The following is a 19286-nucleotide window of genomic DNA, read 5'->3' as shown; positions in this document are numbered from 1 at the left end:
TGCTGAAATGTATCCAAATTACAATGAATAATAACAGGGCAATTTTCAGGTTTTAAAAGGGTAAAATACATTAGAAAAAAAAAAAAGAACCCAATTAGGATTTATTTTAATAAAAATGCTGGCATTATAAGAGTACAAAATGGCAGGGGGGATTTAAAATTAAAAAAAATTGATACAGTCATCTCATTTTAACATTTTCTTTATGTTTGTTATACTGTTTGGTTTTCATTGGAAATGGGGAATTTTTTTGAAAAACAACAGAAGCCATCTCCAAAATGTTTTTTAAATGTATAATGAAAACTAAGGATACCCAAGTTCCCTAATTTGAACTGTGATCCATAATAGAAGACAAAGTACACCACAAATTCATCGTGAAGATTCTTTATCTTAGAGTCTATAGCTTATGGATTTGATTTCAAGAGGGACTATCACCCTACCCATGTTAAGAGCTTATGGGTTGCACCAAATCTTCTCTGAACCCCATTTTACTATGACCTTCACTTAATCTTCCTCAGCCTGTTTCTTGCTCTGTACAATGGGCTATGAGAACCTCCCCAGTGAGATCAGAGGCAGATAACTTAGCACAGGTAAAGGCTTAGCTCTGAGTCTGGCACACACAGTACATATATGTTACTTAACATTATCAACCTTGCATCTTAACAAAAAAAAAAAATCTGATCCCAGAATCGCTTTACTCCATCCTCTAGAAATTCTTGGAATCACAGCTCTCTTCTTGGTAAACAGACATTGAAGGAGAGCTCAAAAGAGTAAAGTAAAACCAGGTTCTGCCATCCTTGTTGCTCATTTCCTATTGGTGGGAAGAATGAGGCTGAGCTCTAGTGCACAGACTTGCTCATCTCATTCCATTTCCTACCTCCCAGCCCAGTAAGAGGAAGGGTCCATAATTTCAATTCATTGGCTAAAGATCTCATGACCACATGAGTGTAACATTACCATGGTCCCCATTCTGCATGTAGGGAAAGTGAAGCTCAGAGAGGCAAAGAAACTTGAATAAGGTTGCACAATCAGGACTGGTGAAGTTGTTACCACAATCCAGGAAGCATGACTCAGGCTGAACTTGTGATTCTGCATGTCCATAAGCCCTGGACAGGACTGCTAGAGATATCCTGTCTGTATATTTTCTAATTATTTCCCCTTCAACAGGTAGACAAATGTACCCATTGCAACTCTCCTTAAATTTAAATACAAACACACACACACACACACACACACACACACACACCCCTACAGTTTCCTCACTGGATTCTACACAAATTCAATCCTCAAGAAAGAAAATGATTGAATTAGAATTTTAGTTATCATTCTCCTTATATTAACAATAACATTTAGAATGCTTACTGATTAAAAACTAAAATCTTTTTACAGTACTAAAATCAATGTTATAGTACTATAACATTGATACCAAAGAGACAGTCTGTGAACAGTGTCATGAATTTATAACAATTTGAGGAAAAAACTGTTTCATTAAAGAAAAAAAAGAAATTAGATATCTTAACTATATAAAGTAAATTTTATTCTTTCTTTCTCTTCACCTTACAGCTGAAATAGAGATCACTGTTCCAAATTGCTCCTTTTACTGAATCAGTAGGGTATAAAATAATTAAACGATGTTAAAAGATGAAAAGTTAATGCTGGTTGAAAATACAAGAAAGATAGCATCAGTGTAGCTATTATAGTGTGTTATGATTTAGATACAAGATGTCTCCCCTAAAACTCATATGTGAGACAATGCAAGAATGTTCAGAGGTGAAATGATGAGATTATGAGAGCTGTAACCTTGTCAGTGCATCAATCCACTTGAATGGATTAATTGGGTGGTGACTGTAGATAGGTAGGATACAGCTGGAGGAGATGGGTCATGGGGCATGCCCTTGAGGTTTATGTTTTATCCCTTTTGAATAGAGCTTCCTGGTTGTTCTGAGCTGCTTACCTATTCTACTGTCTTCTGCCATGATGTTCTGCCTCACTTCAGTTCACACCTATGGAGTCCACCGACCTTGGACTAAATCTCTGAAACCTTGAGCCAAAATAAACTTTTCCTTCTCTAAGTTGTTCTTACCAGATCTTTAGGTCACAGCAACAAAATGTTTTTCCAGGTAGTTATTCTTCTTTTACCACAATGAATAATGCAGGAGCACTTGAAGGTTATAAATTTTATTAGAATAATAGAAAATAATACATACAGATAACCATAGGATACACACACAGGAATTTAAAGATCAATTTCATCCTTTTCAATATGAAACAATGTCCAAATCTCATGGAGATATACTGCTAGAAATAACACGGAACAAGAGTCATCATCTTGAAAATGAAAAGTATAGGAGCATATTATAGGAATTACTAGATAATAAAAAGGTACAACTCCATTACATGTAGAATAAAATACAAGTATTGGAGAACATTTCCCCACTTTTTGACTGGAAATAACAATGGTCATATGAAATCTACTCGTCATTCAGATTTTTTTCTAGATATATACAGTATATACAGACACTACAGAGAAAGTTATACTTTTCTCCTTTGTATATAATGAGTTTATCTTAAATGTAATCTAAATATAAAATGGTATCAGAATTTTGCTAATTCGTAATCTTTCTTGAGAGATGAACTGTTTGTTGGTTTTAAATTCTGATATCTCTGGAAAGACGAACAAGTTACAGCAAAATGTGAAATTGGTAGGAAAGAGGTAAAAAAAAACTAATTTTGAATGACTAACACTCATATGCTGATTTTCATATATTCTTTACATATTGCTATGAAGCCGTGTCTCCAACGATGCTTTGAAAACCACATATTGAAAGACTGAGTCATACACATCAAAGCCAGCAACATTGCTGTGGTTCTATTACCAATTTAACTCAGGAACTAAAATGCCTGCCTGACTCACTGCAATAGGCAGTGAGATTTCATTAAAAAAAAAAAAAAATCTCCGCCATCCAAAATAGAGAGGGTCCTTTAATGGAATCAGAAATTGGAAAGGAAGAATCTTGTGGATTTTGTTTAACATTTGGGTTGACATTCAGGGTGCTACTTATTTTCTCCACTGCATTTTAATAAGGCCTGAAAGTTTATTCTCAGGTGTGAAGAAAACAATTCCTGTTCTAGTTTTGTTTTAAATTTTGAGAAAGGATAAAATGTGCTTATTTCCGTTTTCTATCATTGAAGGAAAAAGCATACTGGAATGCAAGTTTAGAAAATGACTTTCAAATGCTCAGGGAAATTCATGCCAGTATTTTGCAAAGGGACATGGCATTTGGGGTGACAAAGCCCTTTCGTGGGTCCTTCTTTATCTTTTAACCATTAATTCATGGGGCAGAGGCAGATCAGATGGTTATTATTACCTCCACATTTTGTAGATGAATAATTGAGAGGTAGAGAGAGCAGAGTGATTTCTAAAGTCTCACAGCCATTTAGTAGTGAATACACTGAACCAGGTCACCCTCCTCTGCTCCAGAGCAGCATTTTCCAAAAACACTCCTGAATCACAAACACCACCTCCTTCCAGCAGGGTAAGTGTTTAAATGCATTTTTCAACCCGTGGGGTTTAAATCATTTAAATCTTTAAAATGATACTTATTAACTCTTTCATAACTGGAAAAGAGTTTTTGGAATAAATTAAGAGTTTTCCAATGCAAATAAGAAACTCTGTGTGTGTGTGTGTGTGTGTGTGTGTGTGTGTGTGTGTGTGTGTGTGTATGTCGGGGCGGAGGTTTTTATCCATAGGCAGTGCTTAAACTCATAGCTTAAGAACATTTGTATCAAAAGTTTGCAGTATGTAACATGTAAATTCCTTTGGTTTATCAAGTAAATATTAAGGCATTTCAGATTCCTATAAAAGGATTTACTGTTGTTTTATTATACTCTTATTTTACCTATAATGAAGTAGAAAGTTAAAAACACAAAGTTGGAAAAAAAAACCATGCATAATCACTGTGTTTCATGAGAGCACTTATTATGGTAACCAATGAACTTTCCAGTAAATAATAAAAAAGAATAAATATCACCATAGGGCATTTACAAGGAAAAACAGTACCATAGGTATATAACTTGACACGGGGTGGACATTCGAGATGGCTGATGTGGATCCTCTTGCATCCATATCTGTCAAAGATGATAAATCGCTCATTAAGAAGGACTATAACTCTGATAAGTAGACACTGATCCATAGTGGGGGGGCATGGGAAAAATGGAGGAACTGTGATTGGGCCAAGGGGAGGGAGGGTAGGGATGGTGCATGGGGGCAGGAAAGATGGCGGAATGAGATGGACATCATTACCCTAGGTACATGTATTACTGCACATATGGTGATATGCTACATCATGTACAACCAGAGAAATGAAAAGTTGTGCTTCGATTGTATACAATGGATCAAATTGTATTCTGCTGTCATATAGACTTCATTAGAATAAATAAAAAAAATAAAGGAGGACTGTATTAACAGGTAGTCAGGGTGGTAGAGAATGCATGCATATGACCTCCCGAAAATCACACATTGACATCCTAGCTCCAGTGTTGTGACATTAGGAAATGAACTCTTGACAACTGACACAGAACTAGCTGCATCCTGACATAAGAGTTCCTAGCCTCCAGAACTGTGAAAAGTTAAACTTCTGTAGTTATAAGACACCCTGTCCAGGATGTATTCTTACAGCATTCTGAAGGACTAAGATGCAGACAAAAGTGATGCGTTTCCTGTCAAAATCAAATCACGGCATGAACCTAACCTGGGACTACAAGTCCTTATTTTATCTATCAGTGCAACACATAGGTGTTACCAAGGGTATCCATAAAATCACCAATGTGTTTAGGATTTCTTAAATGAATCTACACTTTGTTTATCTAGGATTATTTAACTTTAATTGAAATTGAAAAAAATCCAAGTTAGTCATTTTGCCATTAATGATACCTGATCATATAACTTGATGGTTTAATGAAAGAAAACGTCATTGGATAAATGTCTGGAAAATCTACTTGTTTCTATTTTATGCAGATGAATTATTGTACTTAATACAAGACATCATCTTTTAAAATGCAATCGATGAAAGCTCCATTTTCAGAGACGGCCTTGTGCGGGCACTGGTCTGTGCAAGCTCAGCAAGTCCACAGACGAAAAGGCTGCTCTTGACTCAGCAGCCTGAAAATGCCACGGTGGCGGCTGTCCCTGCAAAAGCAAAGAAGCTGCTTCTTCGAACAGAGTCCCTCTGTCCACGCTGTCATGCTAACTCCGACACCCTGCACAATGCAAGAAGCAAGGAGTATTCCCTACTGTAAAGCCTCAGCAAATAACAATTAGCAACCTGATTCCTGTTTGGGTCTCCTGAAGCACACACAGATATACAAATCTCTGCAGTCTGAAGTAGTTGTTTACATACTTATTTACAGACAGGTAGCCCCCATTTTCTTATTACTTTTAGTTCAAGTGTGGCCGGTTATGATTTCATAGAAAGAGAGAATTCCTGCAAGGGTTGATCTCTCCCATTTTCTTCAGTCATTTTCTTTTTCAAGATTAAAGAAACTTGCTTCAGTCTTGGTCACCTGCTACTATATAGACTAAACCACAGTCAATAAATGAAAACCGGGAACAAAGTTATTTATGTCACTGAGGATTGTAGAATAGACTATGAAGACAGGGTAGGCTCCGTGTTACTTAAATTGAGGCCTGAAAACTCCAGACACAGGATTTCAAAGTGAAGATACAAGTTCTCTTCCATGGTCACTGATAAAAATATGTATGCTGGGGTTTGTTCCTCTTCACTCTAAAAGTCTACTTTCTTTCTTTTTTAAAAAAATATTTTTTAGTTGTCAATGAACCTTTATTCTTTCTGTCTGTCTATCTATCTATCTATCTATCTATCTATCTATCTATCTATCTATCTATCTATCTATCTATCTATCTATCTATCTATCTACAGTGCTGAGAATGGAACCTAGTGCCTCAACACATGCCAGGCAAGTTCTCTTACCACTGAACATAACCCCAGCCCCCTAAAAGTGTACTTTCGGTGGTGAAATAGCTTTCATTAGGATTTTAAGAGGAAAGAGCATGAAATTCTTCTGAAACTTGGAACAGATTTCTTTAAAAATGTCATCTTTTTTTGTGTGGCACGTGTAAAAGTTTCATGACTTTGACAATGCTAATTTTCCTACTGAAAGAATTGATAAGATCCACCTATAATTTTTAGGAGGCATACAACTGGAATATCAGAGGTAAAAACAGGGCATGGGTTCAGGCTTGCCCATGAGAACTGCTTTGGGAATTCTATTCTAGGCAATCTACAGGTGCATTAAATAAGGGAAATAATTCAAATGAATGAAGTTTTTAACTACTTTTCCATGTCTTTCCTTTCTGTGCTCATATTTTTCCCTGTTCTTCACCACTCTAGAGGTTTTCTTCCTGGTTTTACTTGCTCATGTTGCAAAATTACCTTGTGTTCACATGAAGGGCATGCTGGGAGGAAAGGGTGGGTGGAGGGAGGGGCAGTGGCTGAAGGGCTCCTGGTGGCTAACAACACTGATGCAGCTCAAGGGGAAGCTGAGTCCAACCAACTTACTGGTTATTCTTGGAATCCTGATCTGCTCACTGCTGGTGCCGTCCCCTCCATCTGTGGTGGCCTTGACTTCAATAATGTAGTCCTCTTGAAAGGGCAGCACAAGTTCAGCTGAAGTTTTGTTTGTGTTCAGCACTTGCACGCTATTTTGACTGCTAGTCCTATAGAATACCTAAAATGCATGAACAAATACACTTCATTCTTACATTACCTTCTTCACATACTCTCGTTGCTCTGAAATTATTTTTGTCATTCTCTTCACAACAGAATACAAAAACACATTCCCAGCTCCATGCATAGGTCTTGGATTATGGATTAGCAGACACTAGGATCATTATACTTTCAAAATCAAGGAGGTGGGGAAGAGCAGCTTTCTCCCCTGGAGGAGTTTAGCTGGAAATATAGAAAGCTGATTAACACAATGCACAAACATCGTGTCCACAATTCCCATGTGAGCAGCATTATTTTATGTAAGTCTGTACTTAACAATTCAGAGAGTTTGATAGTATATTCTTTTATGAAAAACTTGATGTTCATGTCAAAATTAGATTACTGAAATAATATCATCAAAATTTTTAAAGATTTGCAAAGTATAAGTGAAAAAGGGAAAATACAGTGTTGCAAATGATTCAACTTACTTTATAGCCGGTTACTTCTGATTCATTCTCCATTGCTTTTACTTGCTCCCAATTAAGTAACACTTTAGTGTCTGTAGCATTCCAAACCACATTCCCAGGAGGCTGACTGGGAGCTTGCAATGCAAAAAGGAGAAATTAAAATTGATTTGAGCATGGAGTACTGTTTTACATGGAGCAGATACATGCTGAGCACTAAGGCAACTGCAGGGACTCTCCTGTAAGACATGGTATGTAGATGGAATCAGGAAAAAGAAAAATTAACAGAATAGAAAAACTTCCTTTAAAAGGGGCATTTCAATTAAACTGTGAGAAATTGCATGTTATCATATTCAACACATACTTTATTTATTTTACTTTAATTTTTTGGTACCAGGGGTTGAACCCAGGGGCGCTTCACCAGTGAGCCATATCCCCATCTCTTGATTTTATTTTTTATCTTGAGACAAAGTCTCATTTAGTTGCTTAGGACCTCTCTAAGTTGCTCAGGCTTTGAACTTGCAATCTTCCTGCTGCTGGGACTATAGGCTTTTGCCGCCACACCTGGCTTAACACATACTTTAAGGATTTAATGCACTTCAAGTCTCCCAGAAGACAAACTGACAATACAGAGACGCAAGTTCCTTTATCCACCACTAGAGGGATGCTTGTGGGTGAGCCAGGAAAGGCAAGCATTTGAACTTGTTTTGACACACAGAGAGGCTGAGAGAAATTGCCAAAGGAGCAGATTAAAGTCACACGAAATGAAGTGTGGATGATTTTCAAGCCAGTGTTGTAAGATGAGATGGGCAAAATGAGAGGCAATCAAAAATAAGAATTACTTAGATTTATTCTCGTGAAGTAATAGCTACACATGTGAAAAATTGCCACAGAGAATCCATATTTTAAAGTCTTTTTTCTGAGTTCAAATCAATTTTTGAGAAAAATAAGGCAAAACACTAAAAATTTAATGAGAATTCCATTAGAGGATTAATGAAACTCTCATAGGTTTATAAACATGGACCCACAGCTTAGCAACCCTGGAGAGGAAACTGGTTCTGGGGGACTCGGGTGGACATGGTCAGAAGCACTCCCTAATATGGATGGATGGGACGTTAGGGATTCAGTTCCTTGTCAATCGAAAAACAGCAAACATATTACTCATTTTTCAACAGCATCACAACTGCCCAAAACATGCTGAAATATCTTATTCTTGTGGATTTAAGCACAGAATGTGATTTGGTTAACTGAATTTGTAATGGGAAAGTGATATAAACAATTACCTCTCCAGAGGAATTTCTAAACATCATTGACTCACGCCAGGATGGAAATACAGCTGGACTTACAGATGGGAAAAGCTCTCATGTGCAGTTATGTGGCTAATAACACCGTTCAAGACTGTCCTCCTGGTGGGTTCTTTGGTTGATTGTGTCCTCTTTAACACTGTTCTGTTGCCTTTAAATTTTTGTGATGTGATACTAACAGATCAGCTCAGATTGTCTACACTGCAATGCTGTGATAAGACATCTGTAAGAATGTATATGGGCAATTGCTTAGGACTGACATACTAGAGAGAATGTTCTGGTTGCCCAGTCCAGATGCTATGAACCCACACTTGTTAGAACACTTTCCCAGTGCCTGTGATTCCCTGTGGCTGACAGCACCTTAAAAGGACAGCTTGATTTGATGCAGCTCAGAAAACATCCTTCATTCAGCATGGTTTGGCCTACCAAAATATGGGTGCTTACAGGTTATAGAGAGTTTGAGTAATTTTGGGTAAATACACTGACCCCCAACAGCAGGCTGGCAGAACATATGACTGAAAATTGGGATTTGTCTTGTGTGAGTCCCAAAATAGATGACTTGAATGAGTTCAGCCTGAAATGAATACTCTTTGAAATGACAAAAAGAAAAAAAAATCTGAAAAATGAAAGAGGAAAAATAGAGGGTTTCAAAGCTCTTTTCAAATCATATCAGTGTTTCCTGAGCACCAGAGAGACATGTTCCATTTTGACCATTTTGCTATTTTTGAAAAACGCACTTGTTTAAAAGCATAAACATTTATTTCAGCCTCATTCTAAACATTAACATTCACATAATAATGATCTGGATGTGCTAGTTACATTGCTTGATAGTATTTAAAGTAAATTAAACTAATATTTCACTTAGAATTTTATAATCACATGAATAATCATCTGCCTTATTATGACAGGGAAGAATGACACTATGTGGGAGATTCTGGGCCAGATGAACTTTCTTCCGTTTTCAAGATTCCATTGTTGCTAGTAACAAACGCATAGTAAATGTCCATAATGTGTTAGGAATTCCAGAATGTTCTTTTTTTAAAATTCCCTGCATTGTCATGGTGCCTATTTGTAAAACTCAGAGTTAATAAACAAAGATGCATACTTGTCACTCATGTTCATTTACAACAATGAAAAGGTGAACACAATCATTTTCACAATCTATTAGCACATGAATGGATAAACAAAAGGGGGCTATATGCATATGCCTTTAAAAGGAATGAAGATCTAGGCATGGTGGCCCATGCCTGTAATCCCAGTGGCTTCAGAGGCTGAGACAGGAGGACTGAAAATTCAAAGCCAATCTCAGCAACTCAGCAAGGCTATAAGCAACCTATTGAGAACCAGTCTCAAAAAAAAAAAAAAAAAGTAGGAAGGGTTGGGGATGTTGCTCAGTGGGTAAGTACCCCAGGGTTTAATCCCTGGTACCAAAAAACAAAAGGAATGACATCATGACATGTGCTATAACATGGATGGACCTGGAAGACATTATGCTAGGTGAGATAAGCCAATCATACAAAGAAATACTGTGTGATTCTGTTTATATGTGATAACACGGAATAGTAAAATTCAGAGATGGAAAGTAGGATGGCAGTTGCCTGGAGCTGGGGAGGGGAATGGGGCCTGGTCTCATGGGTGGAGAGCTTCAGTTCTGTGCAGTGGAGAAGGTCTTGACCATCTCACACAGCTGCATCAGTGCCCTTAACCCTATTTTAACCCTATTGCAAATGTGCATTAAAAAATGGCCAAGATGGTAAATTCCAACTTATGAATATACTTCAGTACAATTAAAAATTTTAACACAATCCTAAGATAGTTAACTAGGAAGGGGTGTTATGTGGATTCAAAACAGCTCTGTTTAATTCTGGACCCCGATGACCTTATGCTTTTCTACCTGGCATTAGGTAGGGCTGTGGGGCTCCTGCTGCCCTTTCTGGGGAGAGGACGTACCACCCTGCTCCTTGGCATCATGGGGACTTCAGGCTTCATTACCGGATATGCTTCCACCAGTGAAATATGAGCAAATGAGAAACAGGTGGTTTCAATGAGGGAGTTTTAAGAAAAAAATGGAAAGGCATGGCTGGCCTTTCTTCTTCTTCTTTTTTTTTTTTTTTTTTTGGTGCTGGGAACTGAACTGGCCTTTCTTCTTTCTACCATGAGACCAGCACATCAGTGAGGGTGGCTGTTCCTGCAGTCTGGGTCATGGAGTAAAGATGGAACAGATCAGGTCTGAATCTCACTCATGATCAACATTTGGTGACTAGTAGGAAAGAGACACTCTTTTAGTTGTAAGCCATTGAGGAGTGGGGACCTGTAGAACTGCACTGAACTGGCCCTATGTGACTGATATGGCCAGTAGGCTATAGAGCTTTGAAGGCGCACTGTGAACTTCAAAGGCACAGAGCAGGTGTGAAGTGGGAATGGGCAGGGGATCTCCACAGAGCATCCCTCCTAAGACTTCTCATTTTACTGTTCTATTCTGTGCAGAAACACAACCCAGAATAGGCTGACTCAATTCCAAATGTTTTGGGGCCTAACTCGATGTGTGGTCTGCATTTTGAATGTTTTTGGGAATTATTTGTCAACAATCATATCCTATAGATTTTTTTTCTCTGTCAGTTCAATTTCTATTATTGGCAGTATGCTAAGACAGAAAATGTGGCAACAAATGAATTTATTTTTGTATAAAGGCAGCATCTCCTAAGATTTGTAGAATAACACTGAGTGGCAGGCTATAAGATTATGTGGATACTTTTAAATGTTACATAACAAAATAGTTTTATCTTGGAGGGTGTTTCTTAGGTCCTCTGGGTTGACTGTCACTCCTCAATATCAGCCCTATCAATTTACTTATTCTGTAAACTCAGCCTGCAAAAAGTGGCCACTATGATATTTCTAAGACCGAATAAAGTGAGGATTTTAAGACATTCCTACAATAGGAAAATGACTAAATAATTTGTGGGTTGTTATCACAAAAGAATAAGATACAGTACTATGATACACAGGTAACTAAATACACAGCATAACCTTCAAGAGATGTTTTGTGTAAGAGAAATAATCCATGGAACACAAGTCTGAGAGGAAAAGACAAATTATTTTAATGATCATATTTCTGCACGATAGGATAGGATTGTGGGTGATTTTATTTTCTTCCCCCCAAATTTTCTATAGTAAATATGTTTTCCTCCATATAATAAAAAAATAGAGGTTGTTCATCTGAAGAACATTGTTGTGTGGAGTTTTCAGGGATAATGTCTCCATACTGGTGACTGTACCTGGCATTTCCTTTAAAAATATGTGATTTCAAGAACATATGCTTGTAGAGATTAATTAAACAAAACTCAGTATGTTTCTCAGCTCCTTCTCTTGGACACCTGATGGTAATAAGATGACTTTCATGAAAGAGAATGCTGTCAGCAGTAGCTGAAAAATACACTCGGCACGGACTTCCCTTGAGATGATCATCAACATTAGTAAGCAAGCTGCCCAAAAATGTGGCACTGGGCAGAAATCAAGTAATCAAAAGCTACTTTCTGTCCAACAGGGAGAAAGATTCATTTCAGAATCACTTAAAGTATTATAAATGGACTTACATCTTTGGATCACAGGAAATGGATACCACGTTTTGAAACAGAAACATCTACTTTATGACTCATCCAAACCTCAGAAACTAAGATTCCCACTCTCCCCAGAGTGTTTGGATGATAGAAAACAGTCCTTAAGATTCTGGTGGGAATATTGCTATCCTGAAGAGGGAACTAAACTAAACCGATTCCACCAGGAAGAGAAACAGACCTGGAGAGAGTCACTGTTGAACAGATACTCATTGGGCAGCAGCTCTGATTACTTGGGAAAACTCAGGAGTTAAATAATGATCAAACCTGGCAATGTCTATGCCTCAAGGAGATGAGACTCCAGCAAAGAGGAGGGGGCAGCAATCAGATGACCACATGCAAGATGTGGTATGCGCGTGGCTCTAAGTGGTGCCCCAGAACATAGCAGGATAAGGGGATATCAGGAGATGTAGGGCTGCTGATTAAATATGGACTCAGGGGGCACTGAGGACATACTGCAGGGAGGGCCTAAGAGAGGTAGGAGTGTCTCCTGGCCATCTGGACAGCAAAGGTCAAGGACCCGCAGGAAAAGTGGAATGGCAAGTGGGCTCAGGAGAAAATGAGCAGGAACAGGAAGTGGGGGACAGATTGTGGAAGACCTTTTTGGGTATTTTAAGGATTTATATAAAGAGTGGATGGAAAGGGACTGGAGGGGTCTGAGAAACAGTGTGACACCTTTAGGATCACTCTGACCCAGGGCAGAACATCTAGACAGTAAATGGGAGAAATGGGGTAGTGTGTTCCAGGGTGAATGCAGTAAGTGGTAGACTCTCAGCAAATTTAAAGTCAGATACTGCATCCATTGTAGGGTATGAGAGAAAGAGCATTAATGATGACTGGGATCTGCTGGTCCAAGGGACTGAAATAATGAGGGTTGCTTTTGCTGAAATTGTAGAAGACACAGGTTTGTAATGGCTGGGAGTGCAATCGAGAGCTCATTTTAAGAAATGTTCAATTTGAGATCTTATTAGATAATTCTTGAGGATGTCGAGGGCCTGGATCCATCCACATTGACAACCTCAGTTACCTCTTGAATATTCGGTTATGCAAAGCAAAATATTGGTCCTACAGATTCTTTCTTGTGAATTCTGGATGTGAAACTCTGACAAAGTCTCCTTTTAGAAAGTAACGACATTTCACCATTTTGAAGCCATCTGCCACTATTCCTCATCAGCCTCACTGACGACGATGTTGTCAAGAGCTCACTCTCTGGGTTGCATGTGACAGAAACACAACTTAGATTACTTCAAGAGGCTAATCAATGTTAACTTAAAAATGCTTTTAAGAAGCCCAAGTATTTGGATATCAAAAAAATTAAGTGTTTAATGGAAGCCACAGTACTTTCCTTGAGAATCCTTGTGTTATTTTACGTTAATTAGAAATATCACCTATGCTCTGTGCTGATATAAGCCTTGCATATAGAATTCCAGGATTCTGAGTAGGTGACAGTTGCACCTTGGAAGCAAGGTGGTAAAAGGCTGCAGTGTGTGTTCCGAATTTGCAATGTGTCGACAAGAAGAAGCTCATCTGATTAATGATAGTACTTCCAGGTTGACCTAGGTTTTGAGGATTCATCCACTCAGCCAGCCTTTCCACAGATAATGAGTGCTAGGTTTGGACTGGTGAGTGAGTTTGGAAGGACTCTTTCCCTTCAAAGGTGACACATCGAAGGGGGAGAAAGAGAGCAAGTGAGAAAAAAAAATGCCATCTTAATTCTTTATGCACCAGGGATACAGATCATTTTCTTCCTAGTAATATTCACAAGCGCATTACTATAATTCTTAAACAGGATTCAGAGCTGGACCATGTCAAAGGTTAGGATGATTAGTAGGAACAGTTTTAAAAGAGTCGGTTTTACTTTTACTTTGGCACATGTTTGAACAATTGTTAACATAAAATTTAAAAATTAAATGTACAGTTTAATATGCCCAGGGATTTTAATGATCTTTTATGGATTTCCCACACATTGTAGCAAACTTTTCCTTAATAACATCTGCAGGTCACCATGTAGAGTGTAGGCAAATTGAAGCACCAGGAGGGCATAATTTTGAAGAGATTTTATTCAGTTGTTGAAATTTCTATCAGAGGACTGATCTATCAGCACAGAAACCCTGTCTATCTGTGATTACCTTACCCAGCTCCTAAGCACAGAGCAAACTCAAAATAGATACTAGCACCACATGAGTCATGAATATTTTAATCATATGGTTAGAGGAGTGGTTAGGAGCGTTTCTGGGTCTGTATGGCTGTCCTGCCACTTTCTCTGCTATTTCTGTAAAGTCATCTAGCCCTATGTGCCACAGCCCTTTCATCTCTAGAGTGAGGATCCTCACCACTTCTAAGCCATGCAGTCACTGTGAGAATTAAGAATCAATACAGGAAAAGTACTTGGAACTGTGACTGGAAATTGCTCACTAAGTATTAGTCATTCATAGTATAATTATCATTATCACTGTTACGGACAAATTTCTACTTTAAATTGGTTATTTATATGCTATATCTAAATTATAAAAGGTTTTTTCCTTCTTGCAATTTTATTTCATTCATTGTATGTTATTGTTACATTCTCACTAACTTATAATCGGCCTCTTCCTTTGTGAACTGTCTTCCCAATTCACTGTTTTTCACCAATTCCATCATGACATTAAACCATCTTGTGCGACCATATTTCCCAATGAGTAATCACATCGATTATCAAGTCTGAAGAAAGAGCTCAACAAAGCTGTCTGCATACATCTTCACAATCAGAATTTCAATATATAAATAATGGTGTATTTATATGTTTTACTAATTCAGAACTGTTACTGGGAAAGACAAACATATTTAGTAAAAAGTTGTAAATACAGAACATTTTCAGTGTACGTATTTCCAAACCAATGTTCTCCTTTTTTCTAAGAGCAGCCACATGATATGCATGATATTGGTTAGCCTTCCCTCATGATTGCCATATGAGCTGTTGCTTATGAAGGTACTAAAATGTTTTGTTGCTAAACTTTTGCTCTGTGATATTCATTATGCTGTTAAGCTACTAGCCATGCTCTTTTCCCCCTTATACATAATGCAAAGATAAATGTGCAAACTTCCCTGATAAAATTGATGCTTATTTATTAACATCTAAAGCAGTAGGATTATGTTTATATATATATTTTAAACTATCGATAACAATGCTGGCCCATTATATCCAACTTCATGTAGTTAAAGTTGTTAGACATTTTAGCCAGTAAATGTATGCTTTCAAATAAATTTGGAAATAATATATGAACGCAGGACTGGACTAATGAAATTGGTGACGAAACATAATCACTGACTCACTCCTTCATAAAATCAGTTAAGCAGATAAATTTACTAGAGTAAATTTTGAAAATAAATTAAGGAAATGGTTTTCTGCAAGCAAAAATATTAATGTGCTAAAATCCCCTCATTTCTTCACTCCCCTTTCTTATCACCTGTAGAACGAAAATAAGAAGGAACTGATCATGGACAGCTTGGCTCATGAATGCTCTTAGTCATTTTTGGCTATAAAATAATAAACAGCACAATTCATATAGGTGTGCTATGATAGAGCAGCAATGAGACATCAGCTGGGCATCATGAGAACACTCCAACTGAAATTTCCGTGGGACACTCCAAAATGTAAACCAATGATTTCTCATAGGCTACTTAAATCATAACTGCTCATTACTGCAGGTGTGTTTACCTGTGAACACACAGCCAACAGAAACTCAGCTTTGAAGGTGACACAGCTATCTCTGACTCAGTTTTCAAAGTATCAATATCTACATGTGCACCAGAATCTCCTGAGCATTACCTGTTAAAAGTATACTGCCATCTTTTGAATAATGTGAGAAAGAAAATTAAAGAACGGAAAAAAAAATACCACTTCCAAGTCGTTGGTATTAAGCTTATTTCTGATTATCAATAACACCCAAGATTTGAGGGAACTAAAATTTAATGGAAATGAACCCATTGAAATGCATCCCATTTAAAAAGAACAGTGCACCATAAGATTTTTCAAAAGGTGCTTATTCATTTTCATATGGAGCCTCCATGTAAATATTTAGGGCTATCATGAAGACTAGACTATGTGGGGCTTGAGTAAGGGTTTGGACCAGGTTTATATCACTCAGTGGGATTAATGACCTAACCAGTCCACTGAAAATGTTGAAGGATGCCATCATTTTTAATACAGACTATTTTCCTAGATATTCAAAAGGTGGGAAAATACATACGGGTTTTCTTGGTGGTCGCGTTAACTGTGGCACTGAAGGGGCCAGTGCCTGCACTGTTGTATGCCCGGACAGCCGCGTAATAGGCAAGGTTGCTCTTCAGTCCCCGGAGCCTGGCTGAGGTCTCGTTTCCGGCCACTCTCACCTTGCTTGAGGACTCCTGCTCTTCCCCACTGACCCAGTACCGCACCTGGTGAGGAAGATGCACCAGATGAGAAGGCTGGACCCAGCACCACCTTCCTCATTCTGTGGTTTTCATTAAAATGAGGACTGCGATTTACTTTCTTCTTTATTTGACAAATACTTCCAGAGGACCTACTGTGTGTCAGGTGCTGCATTAGGCTCTGTGGCACAGCAGGGTACACCCAGGAAAGGAACCCTAGGAGGAGAATGAGGACAAACATGTACACAGACAGAGCAGATAGGTTCAGAGAGTTGAGCATGATGAGACTACGATATCACAGTGGGAGAAGGAAGGGGAAATCTGCCTGCCTTCTCAACCCTTAACCAACTGAGCTCAAGGTCAAGTCCAGAACACTGGCAGAAAGGCATGAACTCTATGGACAGCTGAGGTTCCTTCCTGGAAGAAAGTGAACTGTCAGAGGAAAACATTATTAGATTGACTGTCCAGCAGTGCCAGTCACTGTCAGGTGACTAACAGTGCACACAGAGCTGCACCAGAGGGATTAAAAGCAGTTAAAAGGGCTGATTTTCAATAGGAATGGGCATTAAAATATTTTTCATATATTTCATTATCCTGGGCCACACAAAGTGATCTTAGACATACCAGGACATATAAAGAACTCAAAATACTTAACACCGACCAACCAACCAATCAATAAATGGGCTAAGGACCTGAACAGACACTTCTCAGAAGAAGATATACATTCAATCAACAAATATAGGAAAAAATGTTCAACATTTCTTGTCATTAGAGAAATGCAAATCAAAACTACTCTAAGATTTCATCTTACTCCAGTCAGAATAGCAGCTATTAAGAATACAGAAAACAATAGTGTTGGCGAGGATGTGGGGAAAAAGGCATACTCCTACATTGCTGGTGGGACTGAAAGTTGGTGCAACCCATCTGGAAAGCAGTATGGAGATTCCTTAGAAAACGTGGAATGGAACCACCATTTGACCCAGCTATCCCACTCCTTGGTTTATACCCAAAGGACTTAAAAACAGCACACTACAGGGACACAGCCATATAAATGTTTATAGCAGCACAATTCACAATAGCTAAATTGTGGAACTAAACCAGATTCCCTTCAATAGATGAATGAATAAAGAAACTGTGGTATATATACCCAATGGAATATTACACAACATTAAAAGATAATAAAATGGTGGCATTTGCAGGTAACTGGATGGAGTTGGAGAATATCATGCTAAGTGAGGCAAGCTAATCCCAAAAACCTAAGGCTAAATGTTCTAATAAGTGGATTCTGATCCATAACAGGGAGGGGGAGGCATGGGAAAAATGGAGGAACTTTGGTCCTGCAAAGGGGAGAGAGAGTAGGGATGGTGCACGGGGGCAGGAAAGATGGTGGAATGAGATGAACATCATTACCCTAGGTACATGTATGACTGCACATATGGTGTGATGCTACATGGTGTAAAACCAGAGAAATGAAAAGTTGTGCTGCAATTGTGGACAATGAATCAAAATGCCTTCTGCTGTAATTTATACCTGATTAAAATAAATTAATTAATTAGGAGAAAGATATACAAACATATGGTGAAAAAATATGAATATAAGAGAATATTTGCTGAAGGGAAGAAAAAGGTAGAGAATAAAATAAAAATACATTTTTAAGTACTTACAATTCACACTATAAAGTATTTTACTATAAAGTTTTGTGTGCTTACTTTTTTTGAACATACAGATTGACTATAAATAAACAAAGTAAAAACAAAAATTTATGCAAATAAATGGTTTAGGAAAGTGTACATATTCTTTGTGTAGATAAGACCTGGTATTACCATCTGCTGATCTAAAGCAGGGGCCACATAGTTAATACGACAGCAGATCTACCAAGTTCTCACAAGGTCATAAGCATATTTCTTACTTTTATAAATATAGACAATCTCTGTGCTCTCTCTCTTCCCTCTTTCTCTCTCCTTTTTTTTTTTTTTGTGTTGGGGATTGAACTCAGGGACACTCAACCAGTGAGCCACATCCTAAGCCCTATTTTGTATTTTATTTAGAGACAGGGTCTCACTAAGTTGCCAAGTGCCTTGTGGTCCCTAAGTCTGGCTCTGAACCGGCGATCCTCCTGCCTCAGCCTCCGGAGCTGCTGGGACTACAGGTGTGCCCACCACGCCCAGCTCTACTCTCTTCATTGCAGTATATGGCCACCTTGTTAGGGCCTTTATGTTTTACTGTTGAAGGCAAAATATAAAAATATGAAATAATTATTACAACTTATACAACTAAAAAGGAATTTGAGCTCAATGTTACTGGCAATAATTGATTCTGAGTGCACAGAATGTTGGAAATGGTAAAGGCTTGTGACCACAAGAAACAAAAACAAAAACTTAAAGACTAAGAACATAGCTCAGTGGCCAAAAAGGAAAAAAAAATAAGAAAGAAAAAGGAAAGGAAATAAGGCTTAAGGGACTGGGAAGCTGGACATAGGACAGAGCAGATTTTTAATAATGGAGCTACTCAGCTTTGCCTGATTGGAGGAGGATAGACTTTCTATTTAATTCATTTATTTATTTTTAAAAAGCAGAGTTCTAATTTTCATGTAAAATGTCCTAAATTTAGGGTTGGGTCAAAAGCAATACTGTGTTGATCAAACAAAATGTGCTTATGGGCCACGGCTGATTACAAGTGTCAGTCCTCTGTACAAAACACACCACAACTTATTCTCTCTTAAAACACCACTGGGTGAGTGTTAAGGTCCTAAATGATAAGTGAAAGCAAATTATATATTGTGCTAGATCAAAA

At 38.0% G+C, this 19286-nt stretch overlaps 1 protein-coding gene across 2 annotated transcripts in view; it reads right to left on the bottom strand.

The window, feature by feature from the left end:
* Window positions 1–2159: 2159 nt before the first annotated feature.
* Window positions 2160–19286, bottom strand: part of Cntn3 (contactin 3) — a 325624-nt gene continuing 308497 nt past the window's right edge. For both annotated transcript variants that reach the window (XM_005333886.4, XM_078033577.1), the window contains exons 20-23: window positions 16334–16520; window positions 7211–7323; window positions 6576–6744; window positions 2160–4125 (exon numbers count right to left, since the gene is read on the bottom strand). In XM_005333886.4, the coding sequence (XP_005333943.1) occupies window positions 4025–4125; window positions 6576–6744; window positions 7211–7323; window positions 16334–16520 (570 nt within the window). In that variant the 3' untranslated portion in view covers window positions 2160–4024. The remainder of the gene's footprint in view (window positions 4126–6575; window positions 6745–7210; window positions 7324–16333; window positions 16521–19286) is intronic.

Source organism: Ictidomys tridecemlineatus, chromosome 16, assembly GCF_052094955.1.
Source record: "Ictidomys tridecemlineatus isolate mIctTri1 chromosome 16, mIctTri1.hap1, whole genome shotgun sequence".
Lineage (NCBI taxonomy): Eukaryota > Metazoa > Chordata > Mammalia > Rodentia > Sciuridae > Ictidomys > Ictidomys tridecemlineatus.
This window is presented reverse-complemented; position numbering and strand designations above follow the sequence as displayed.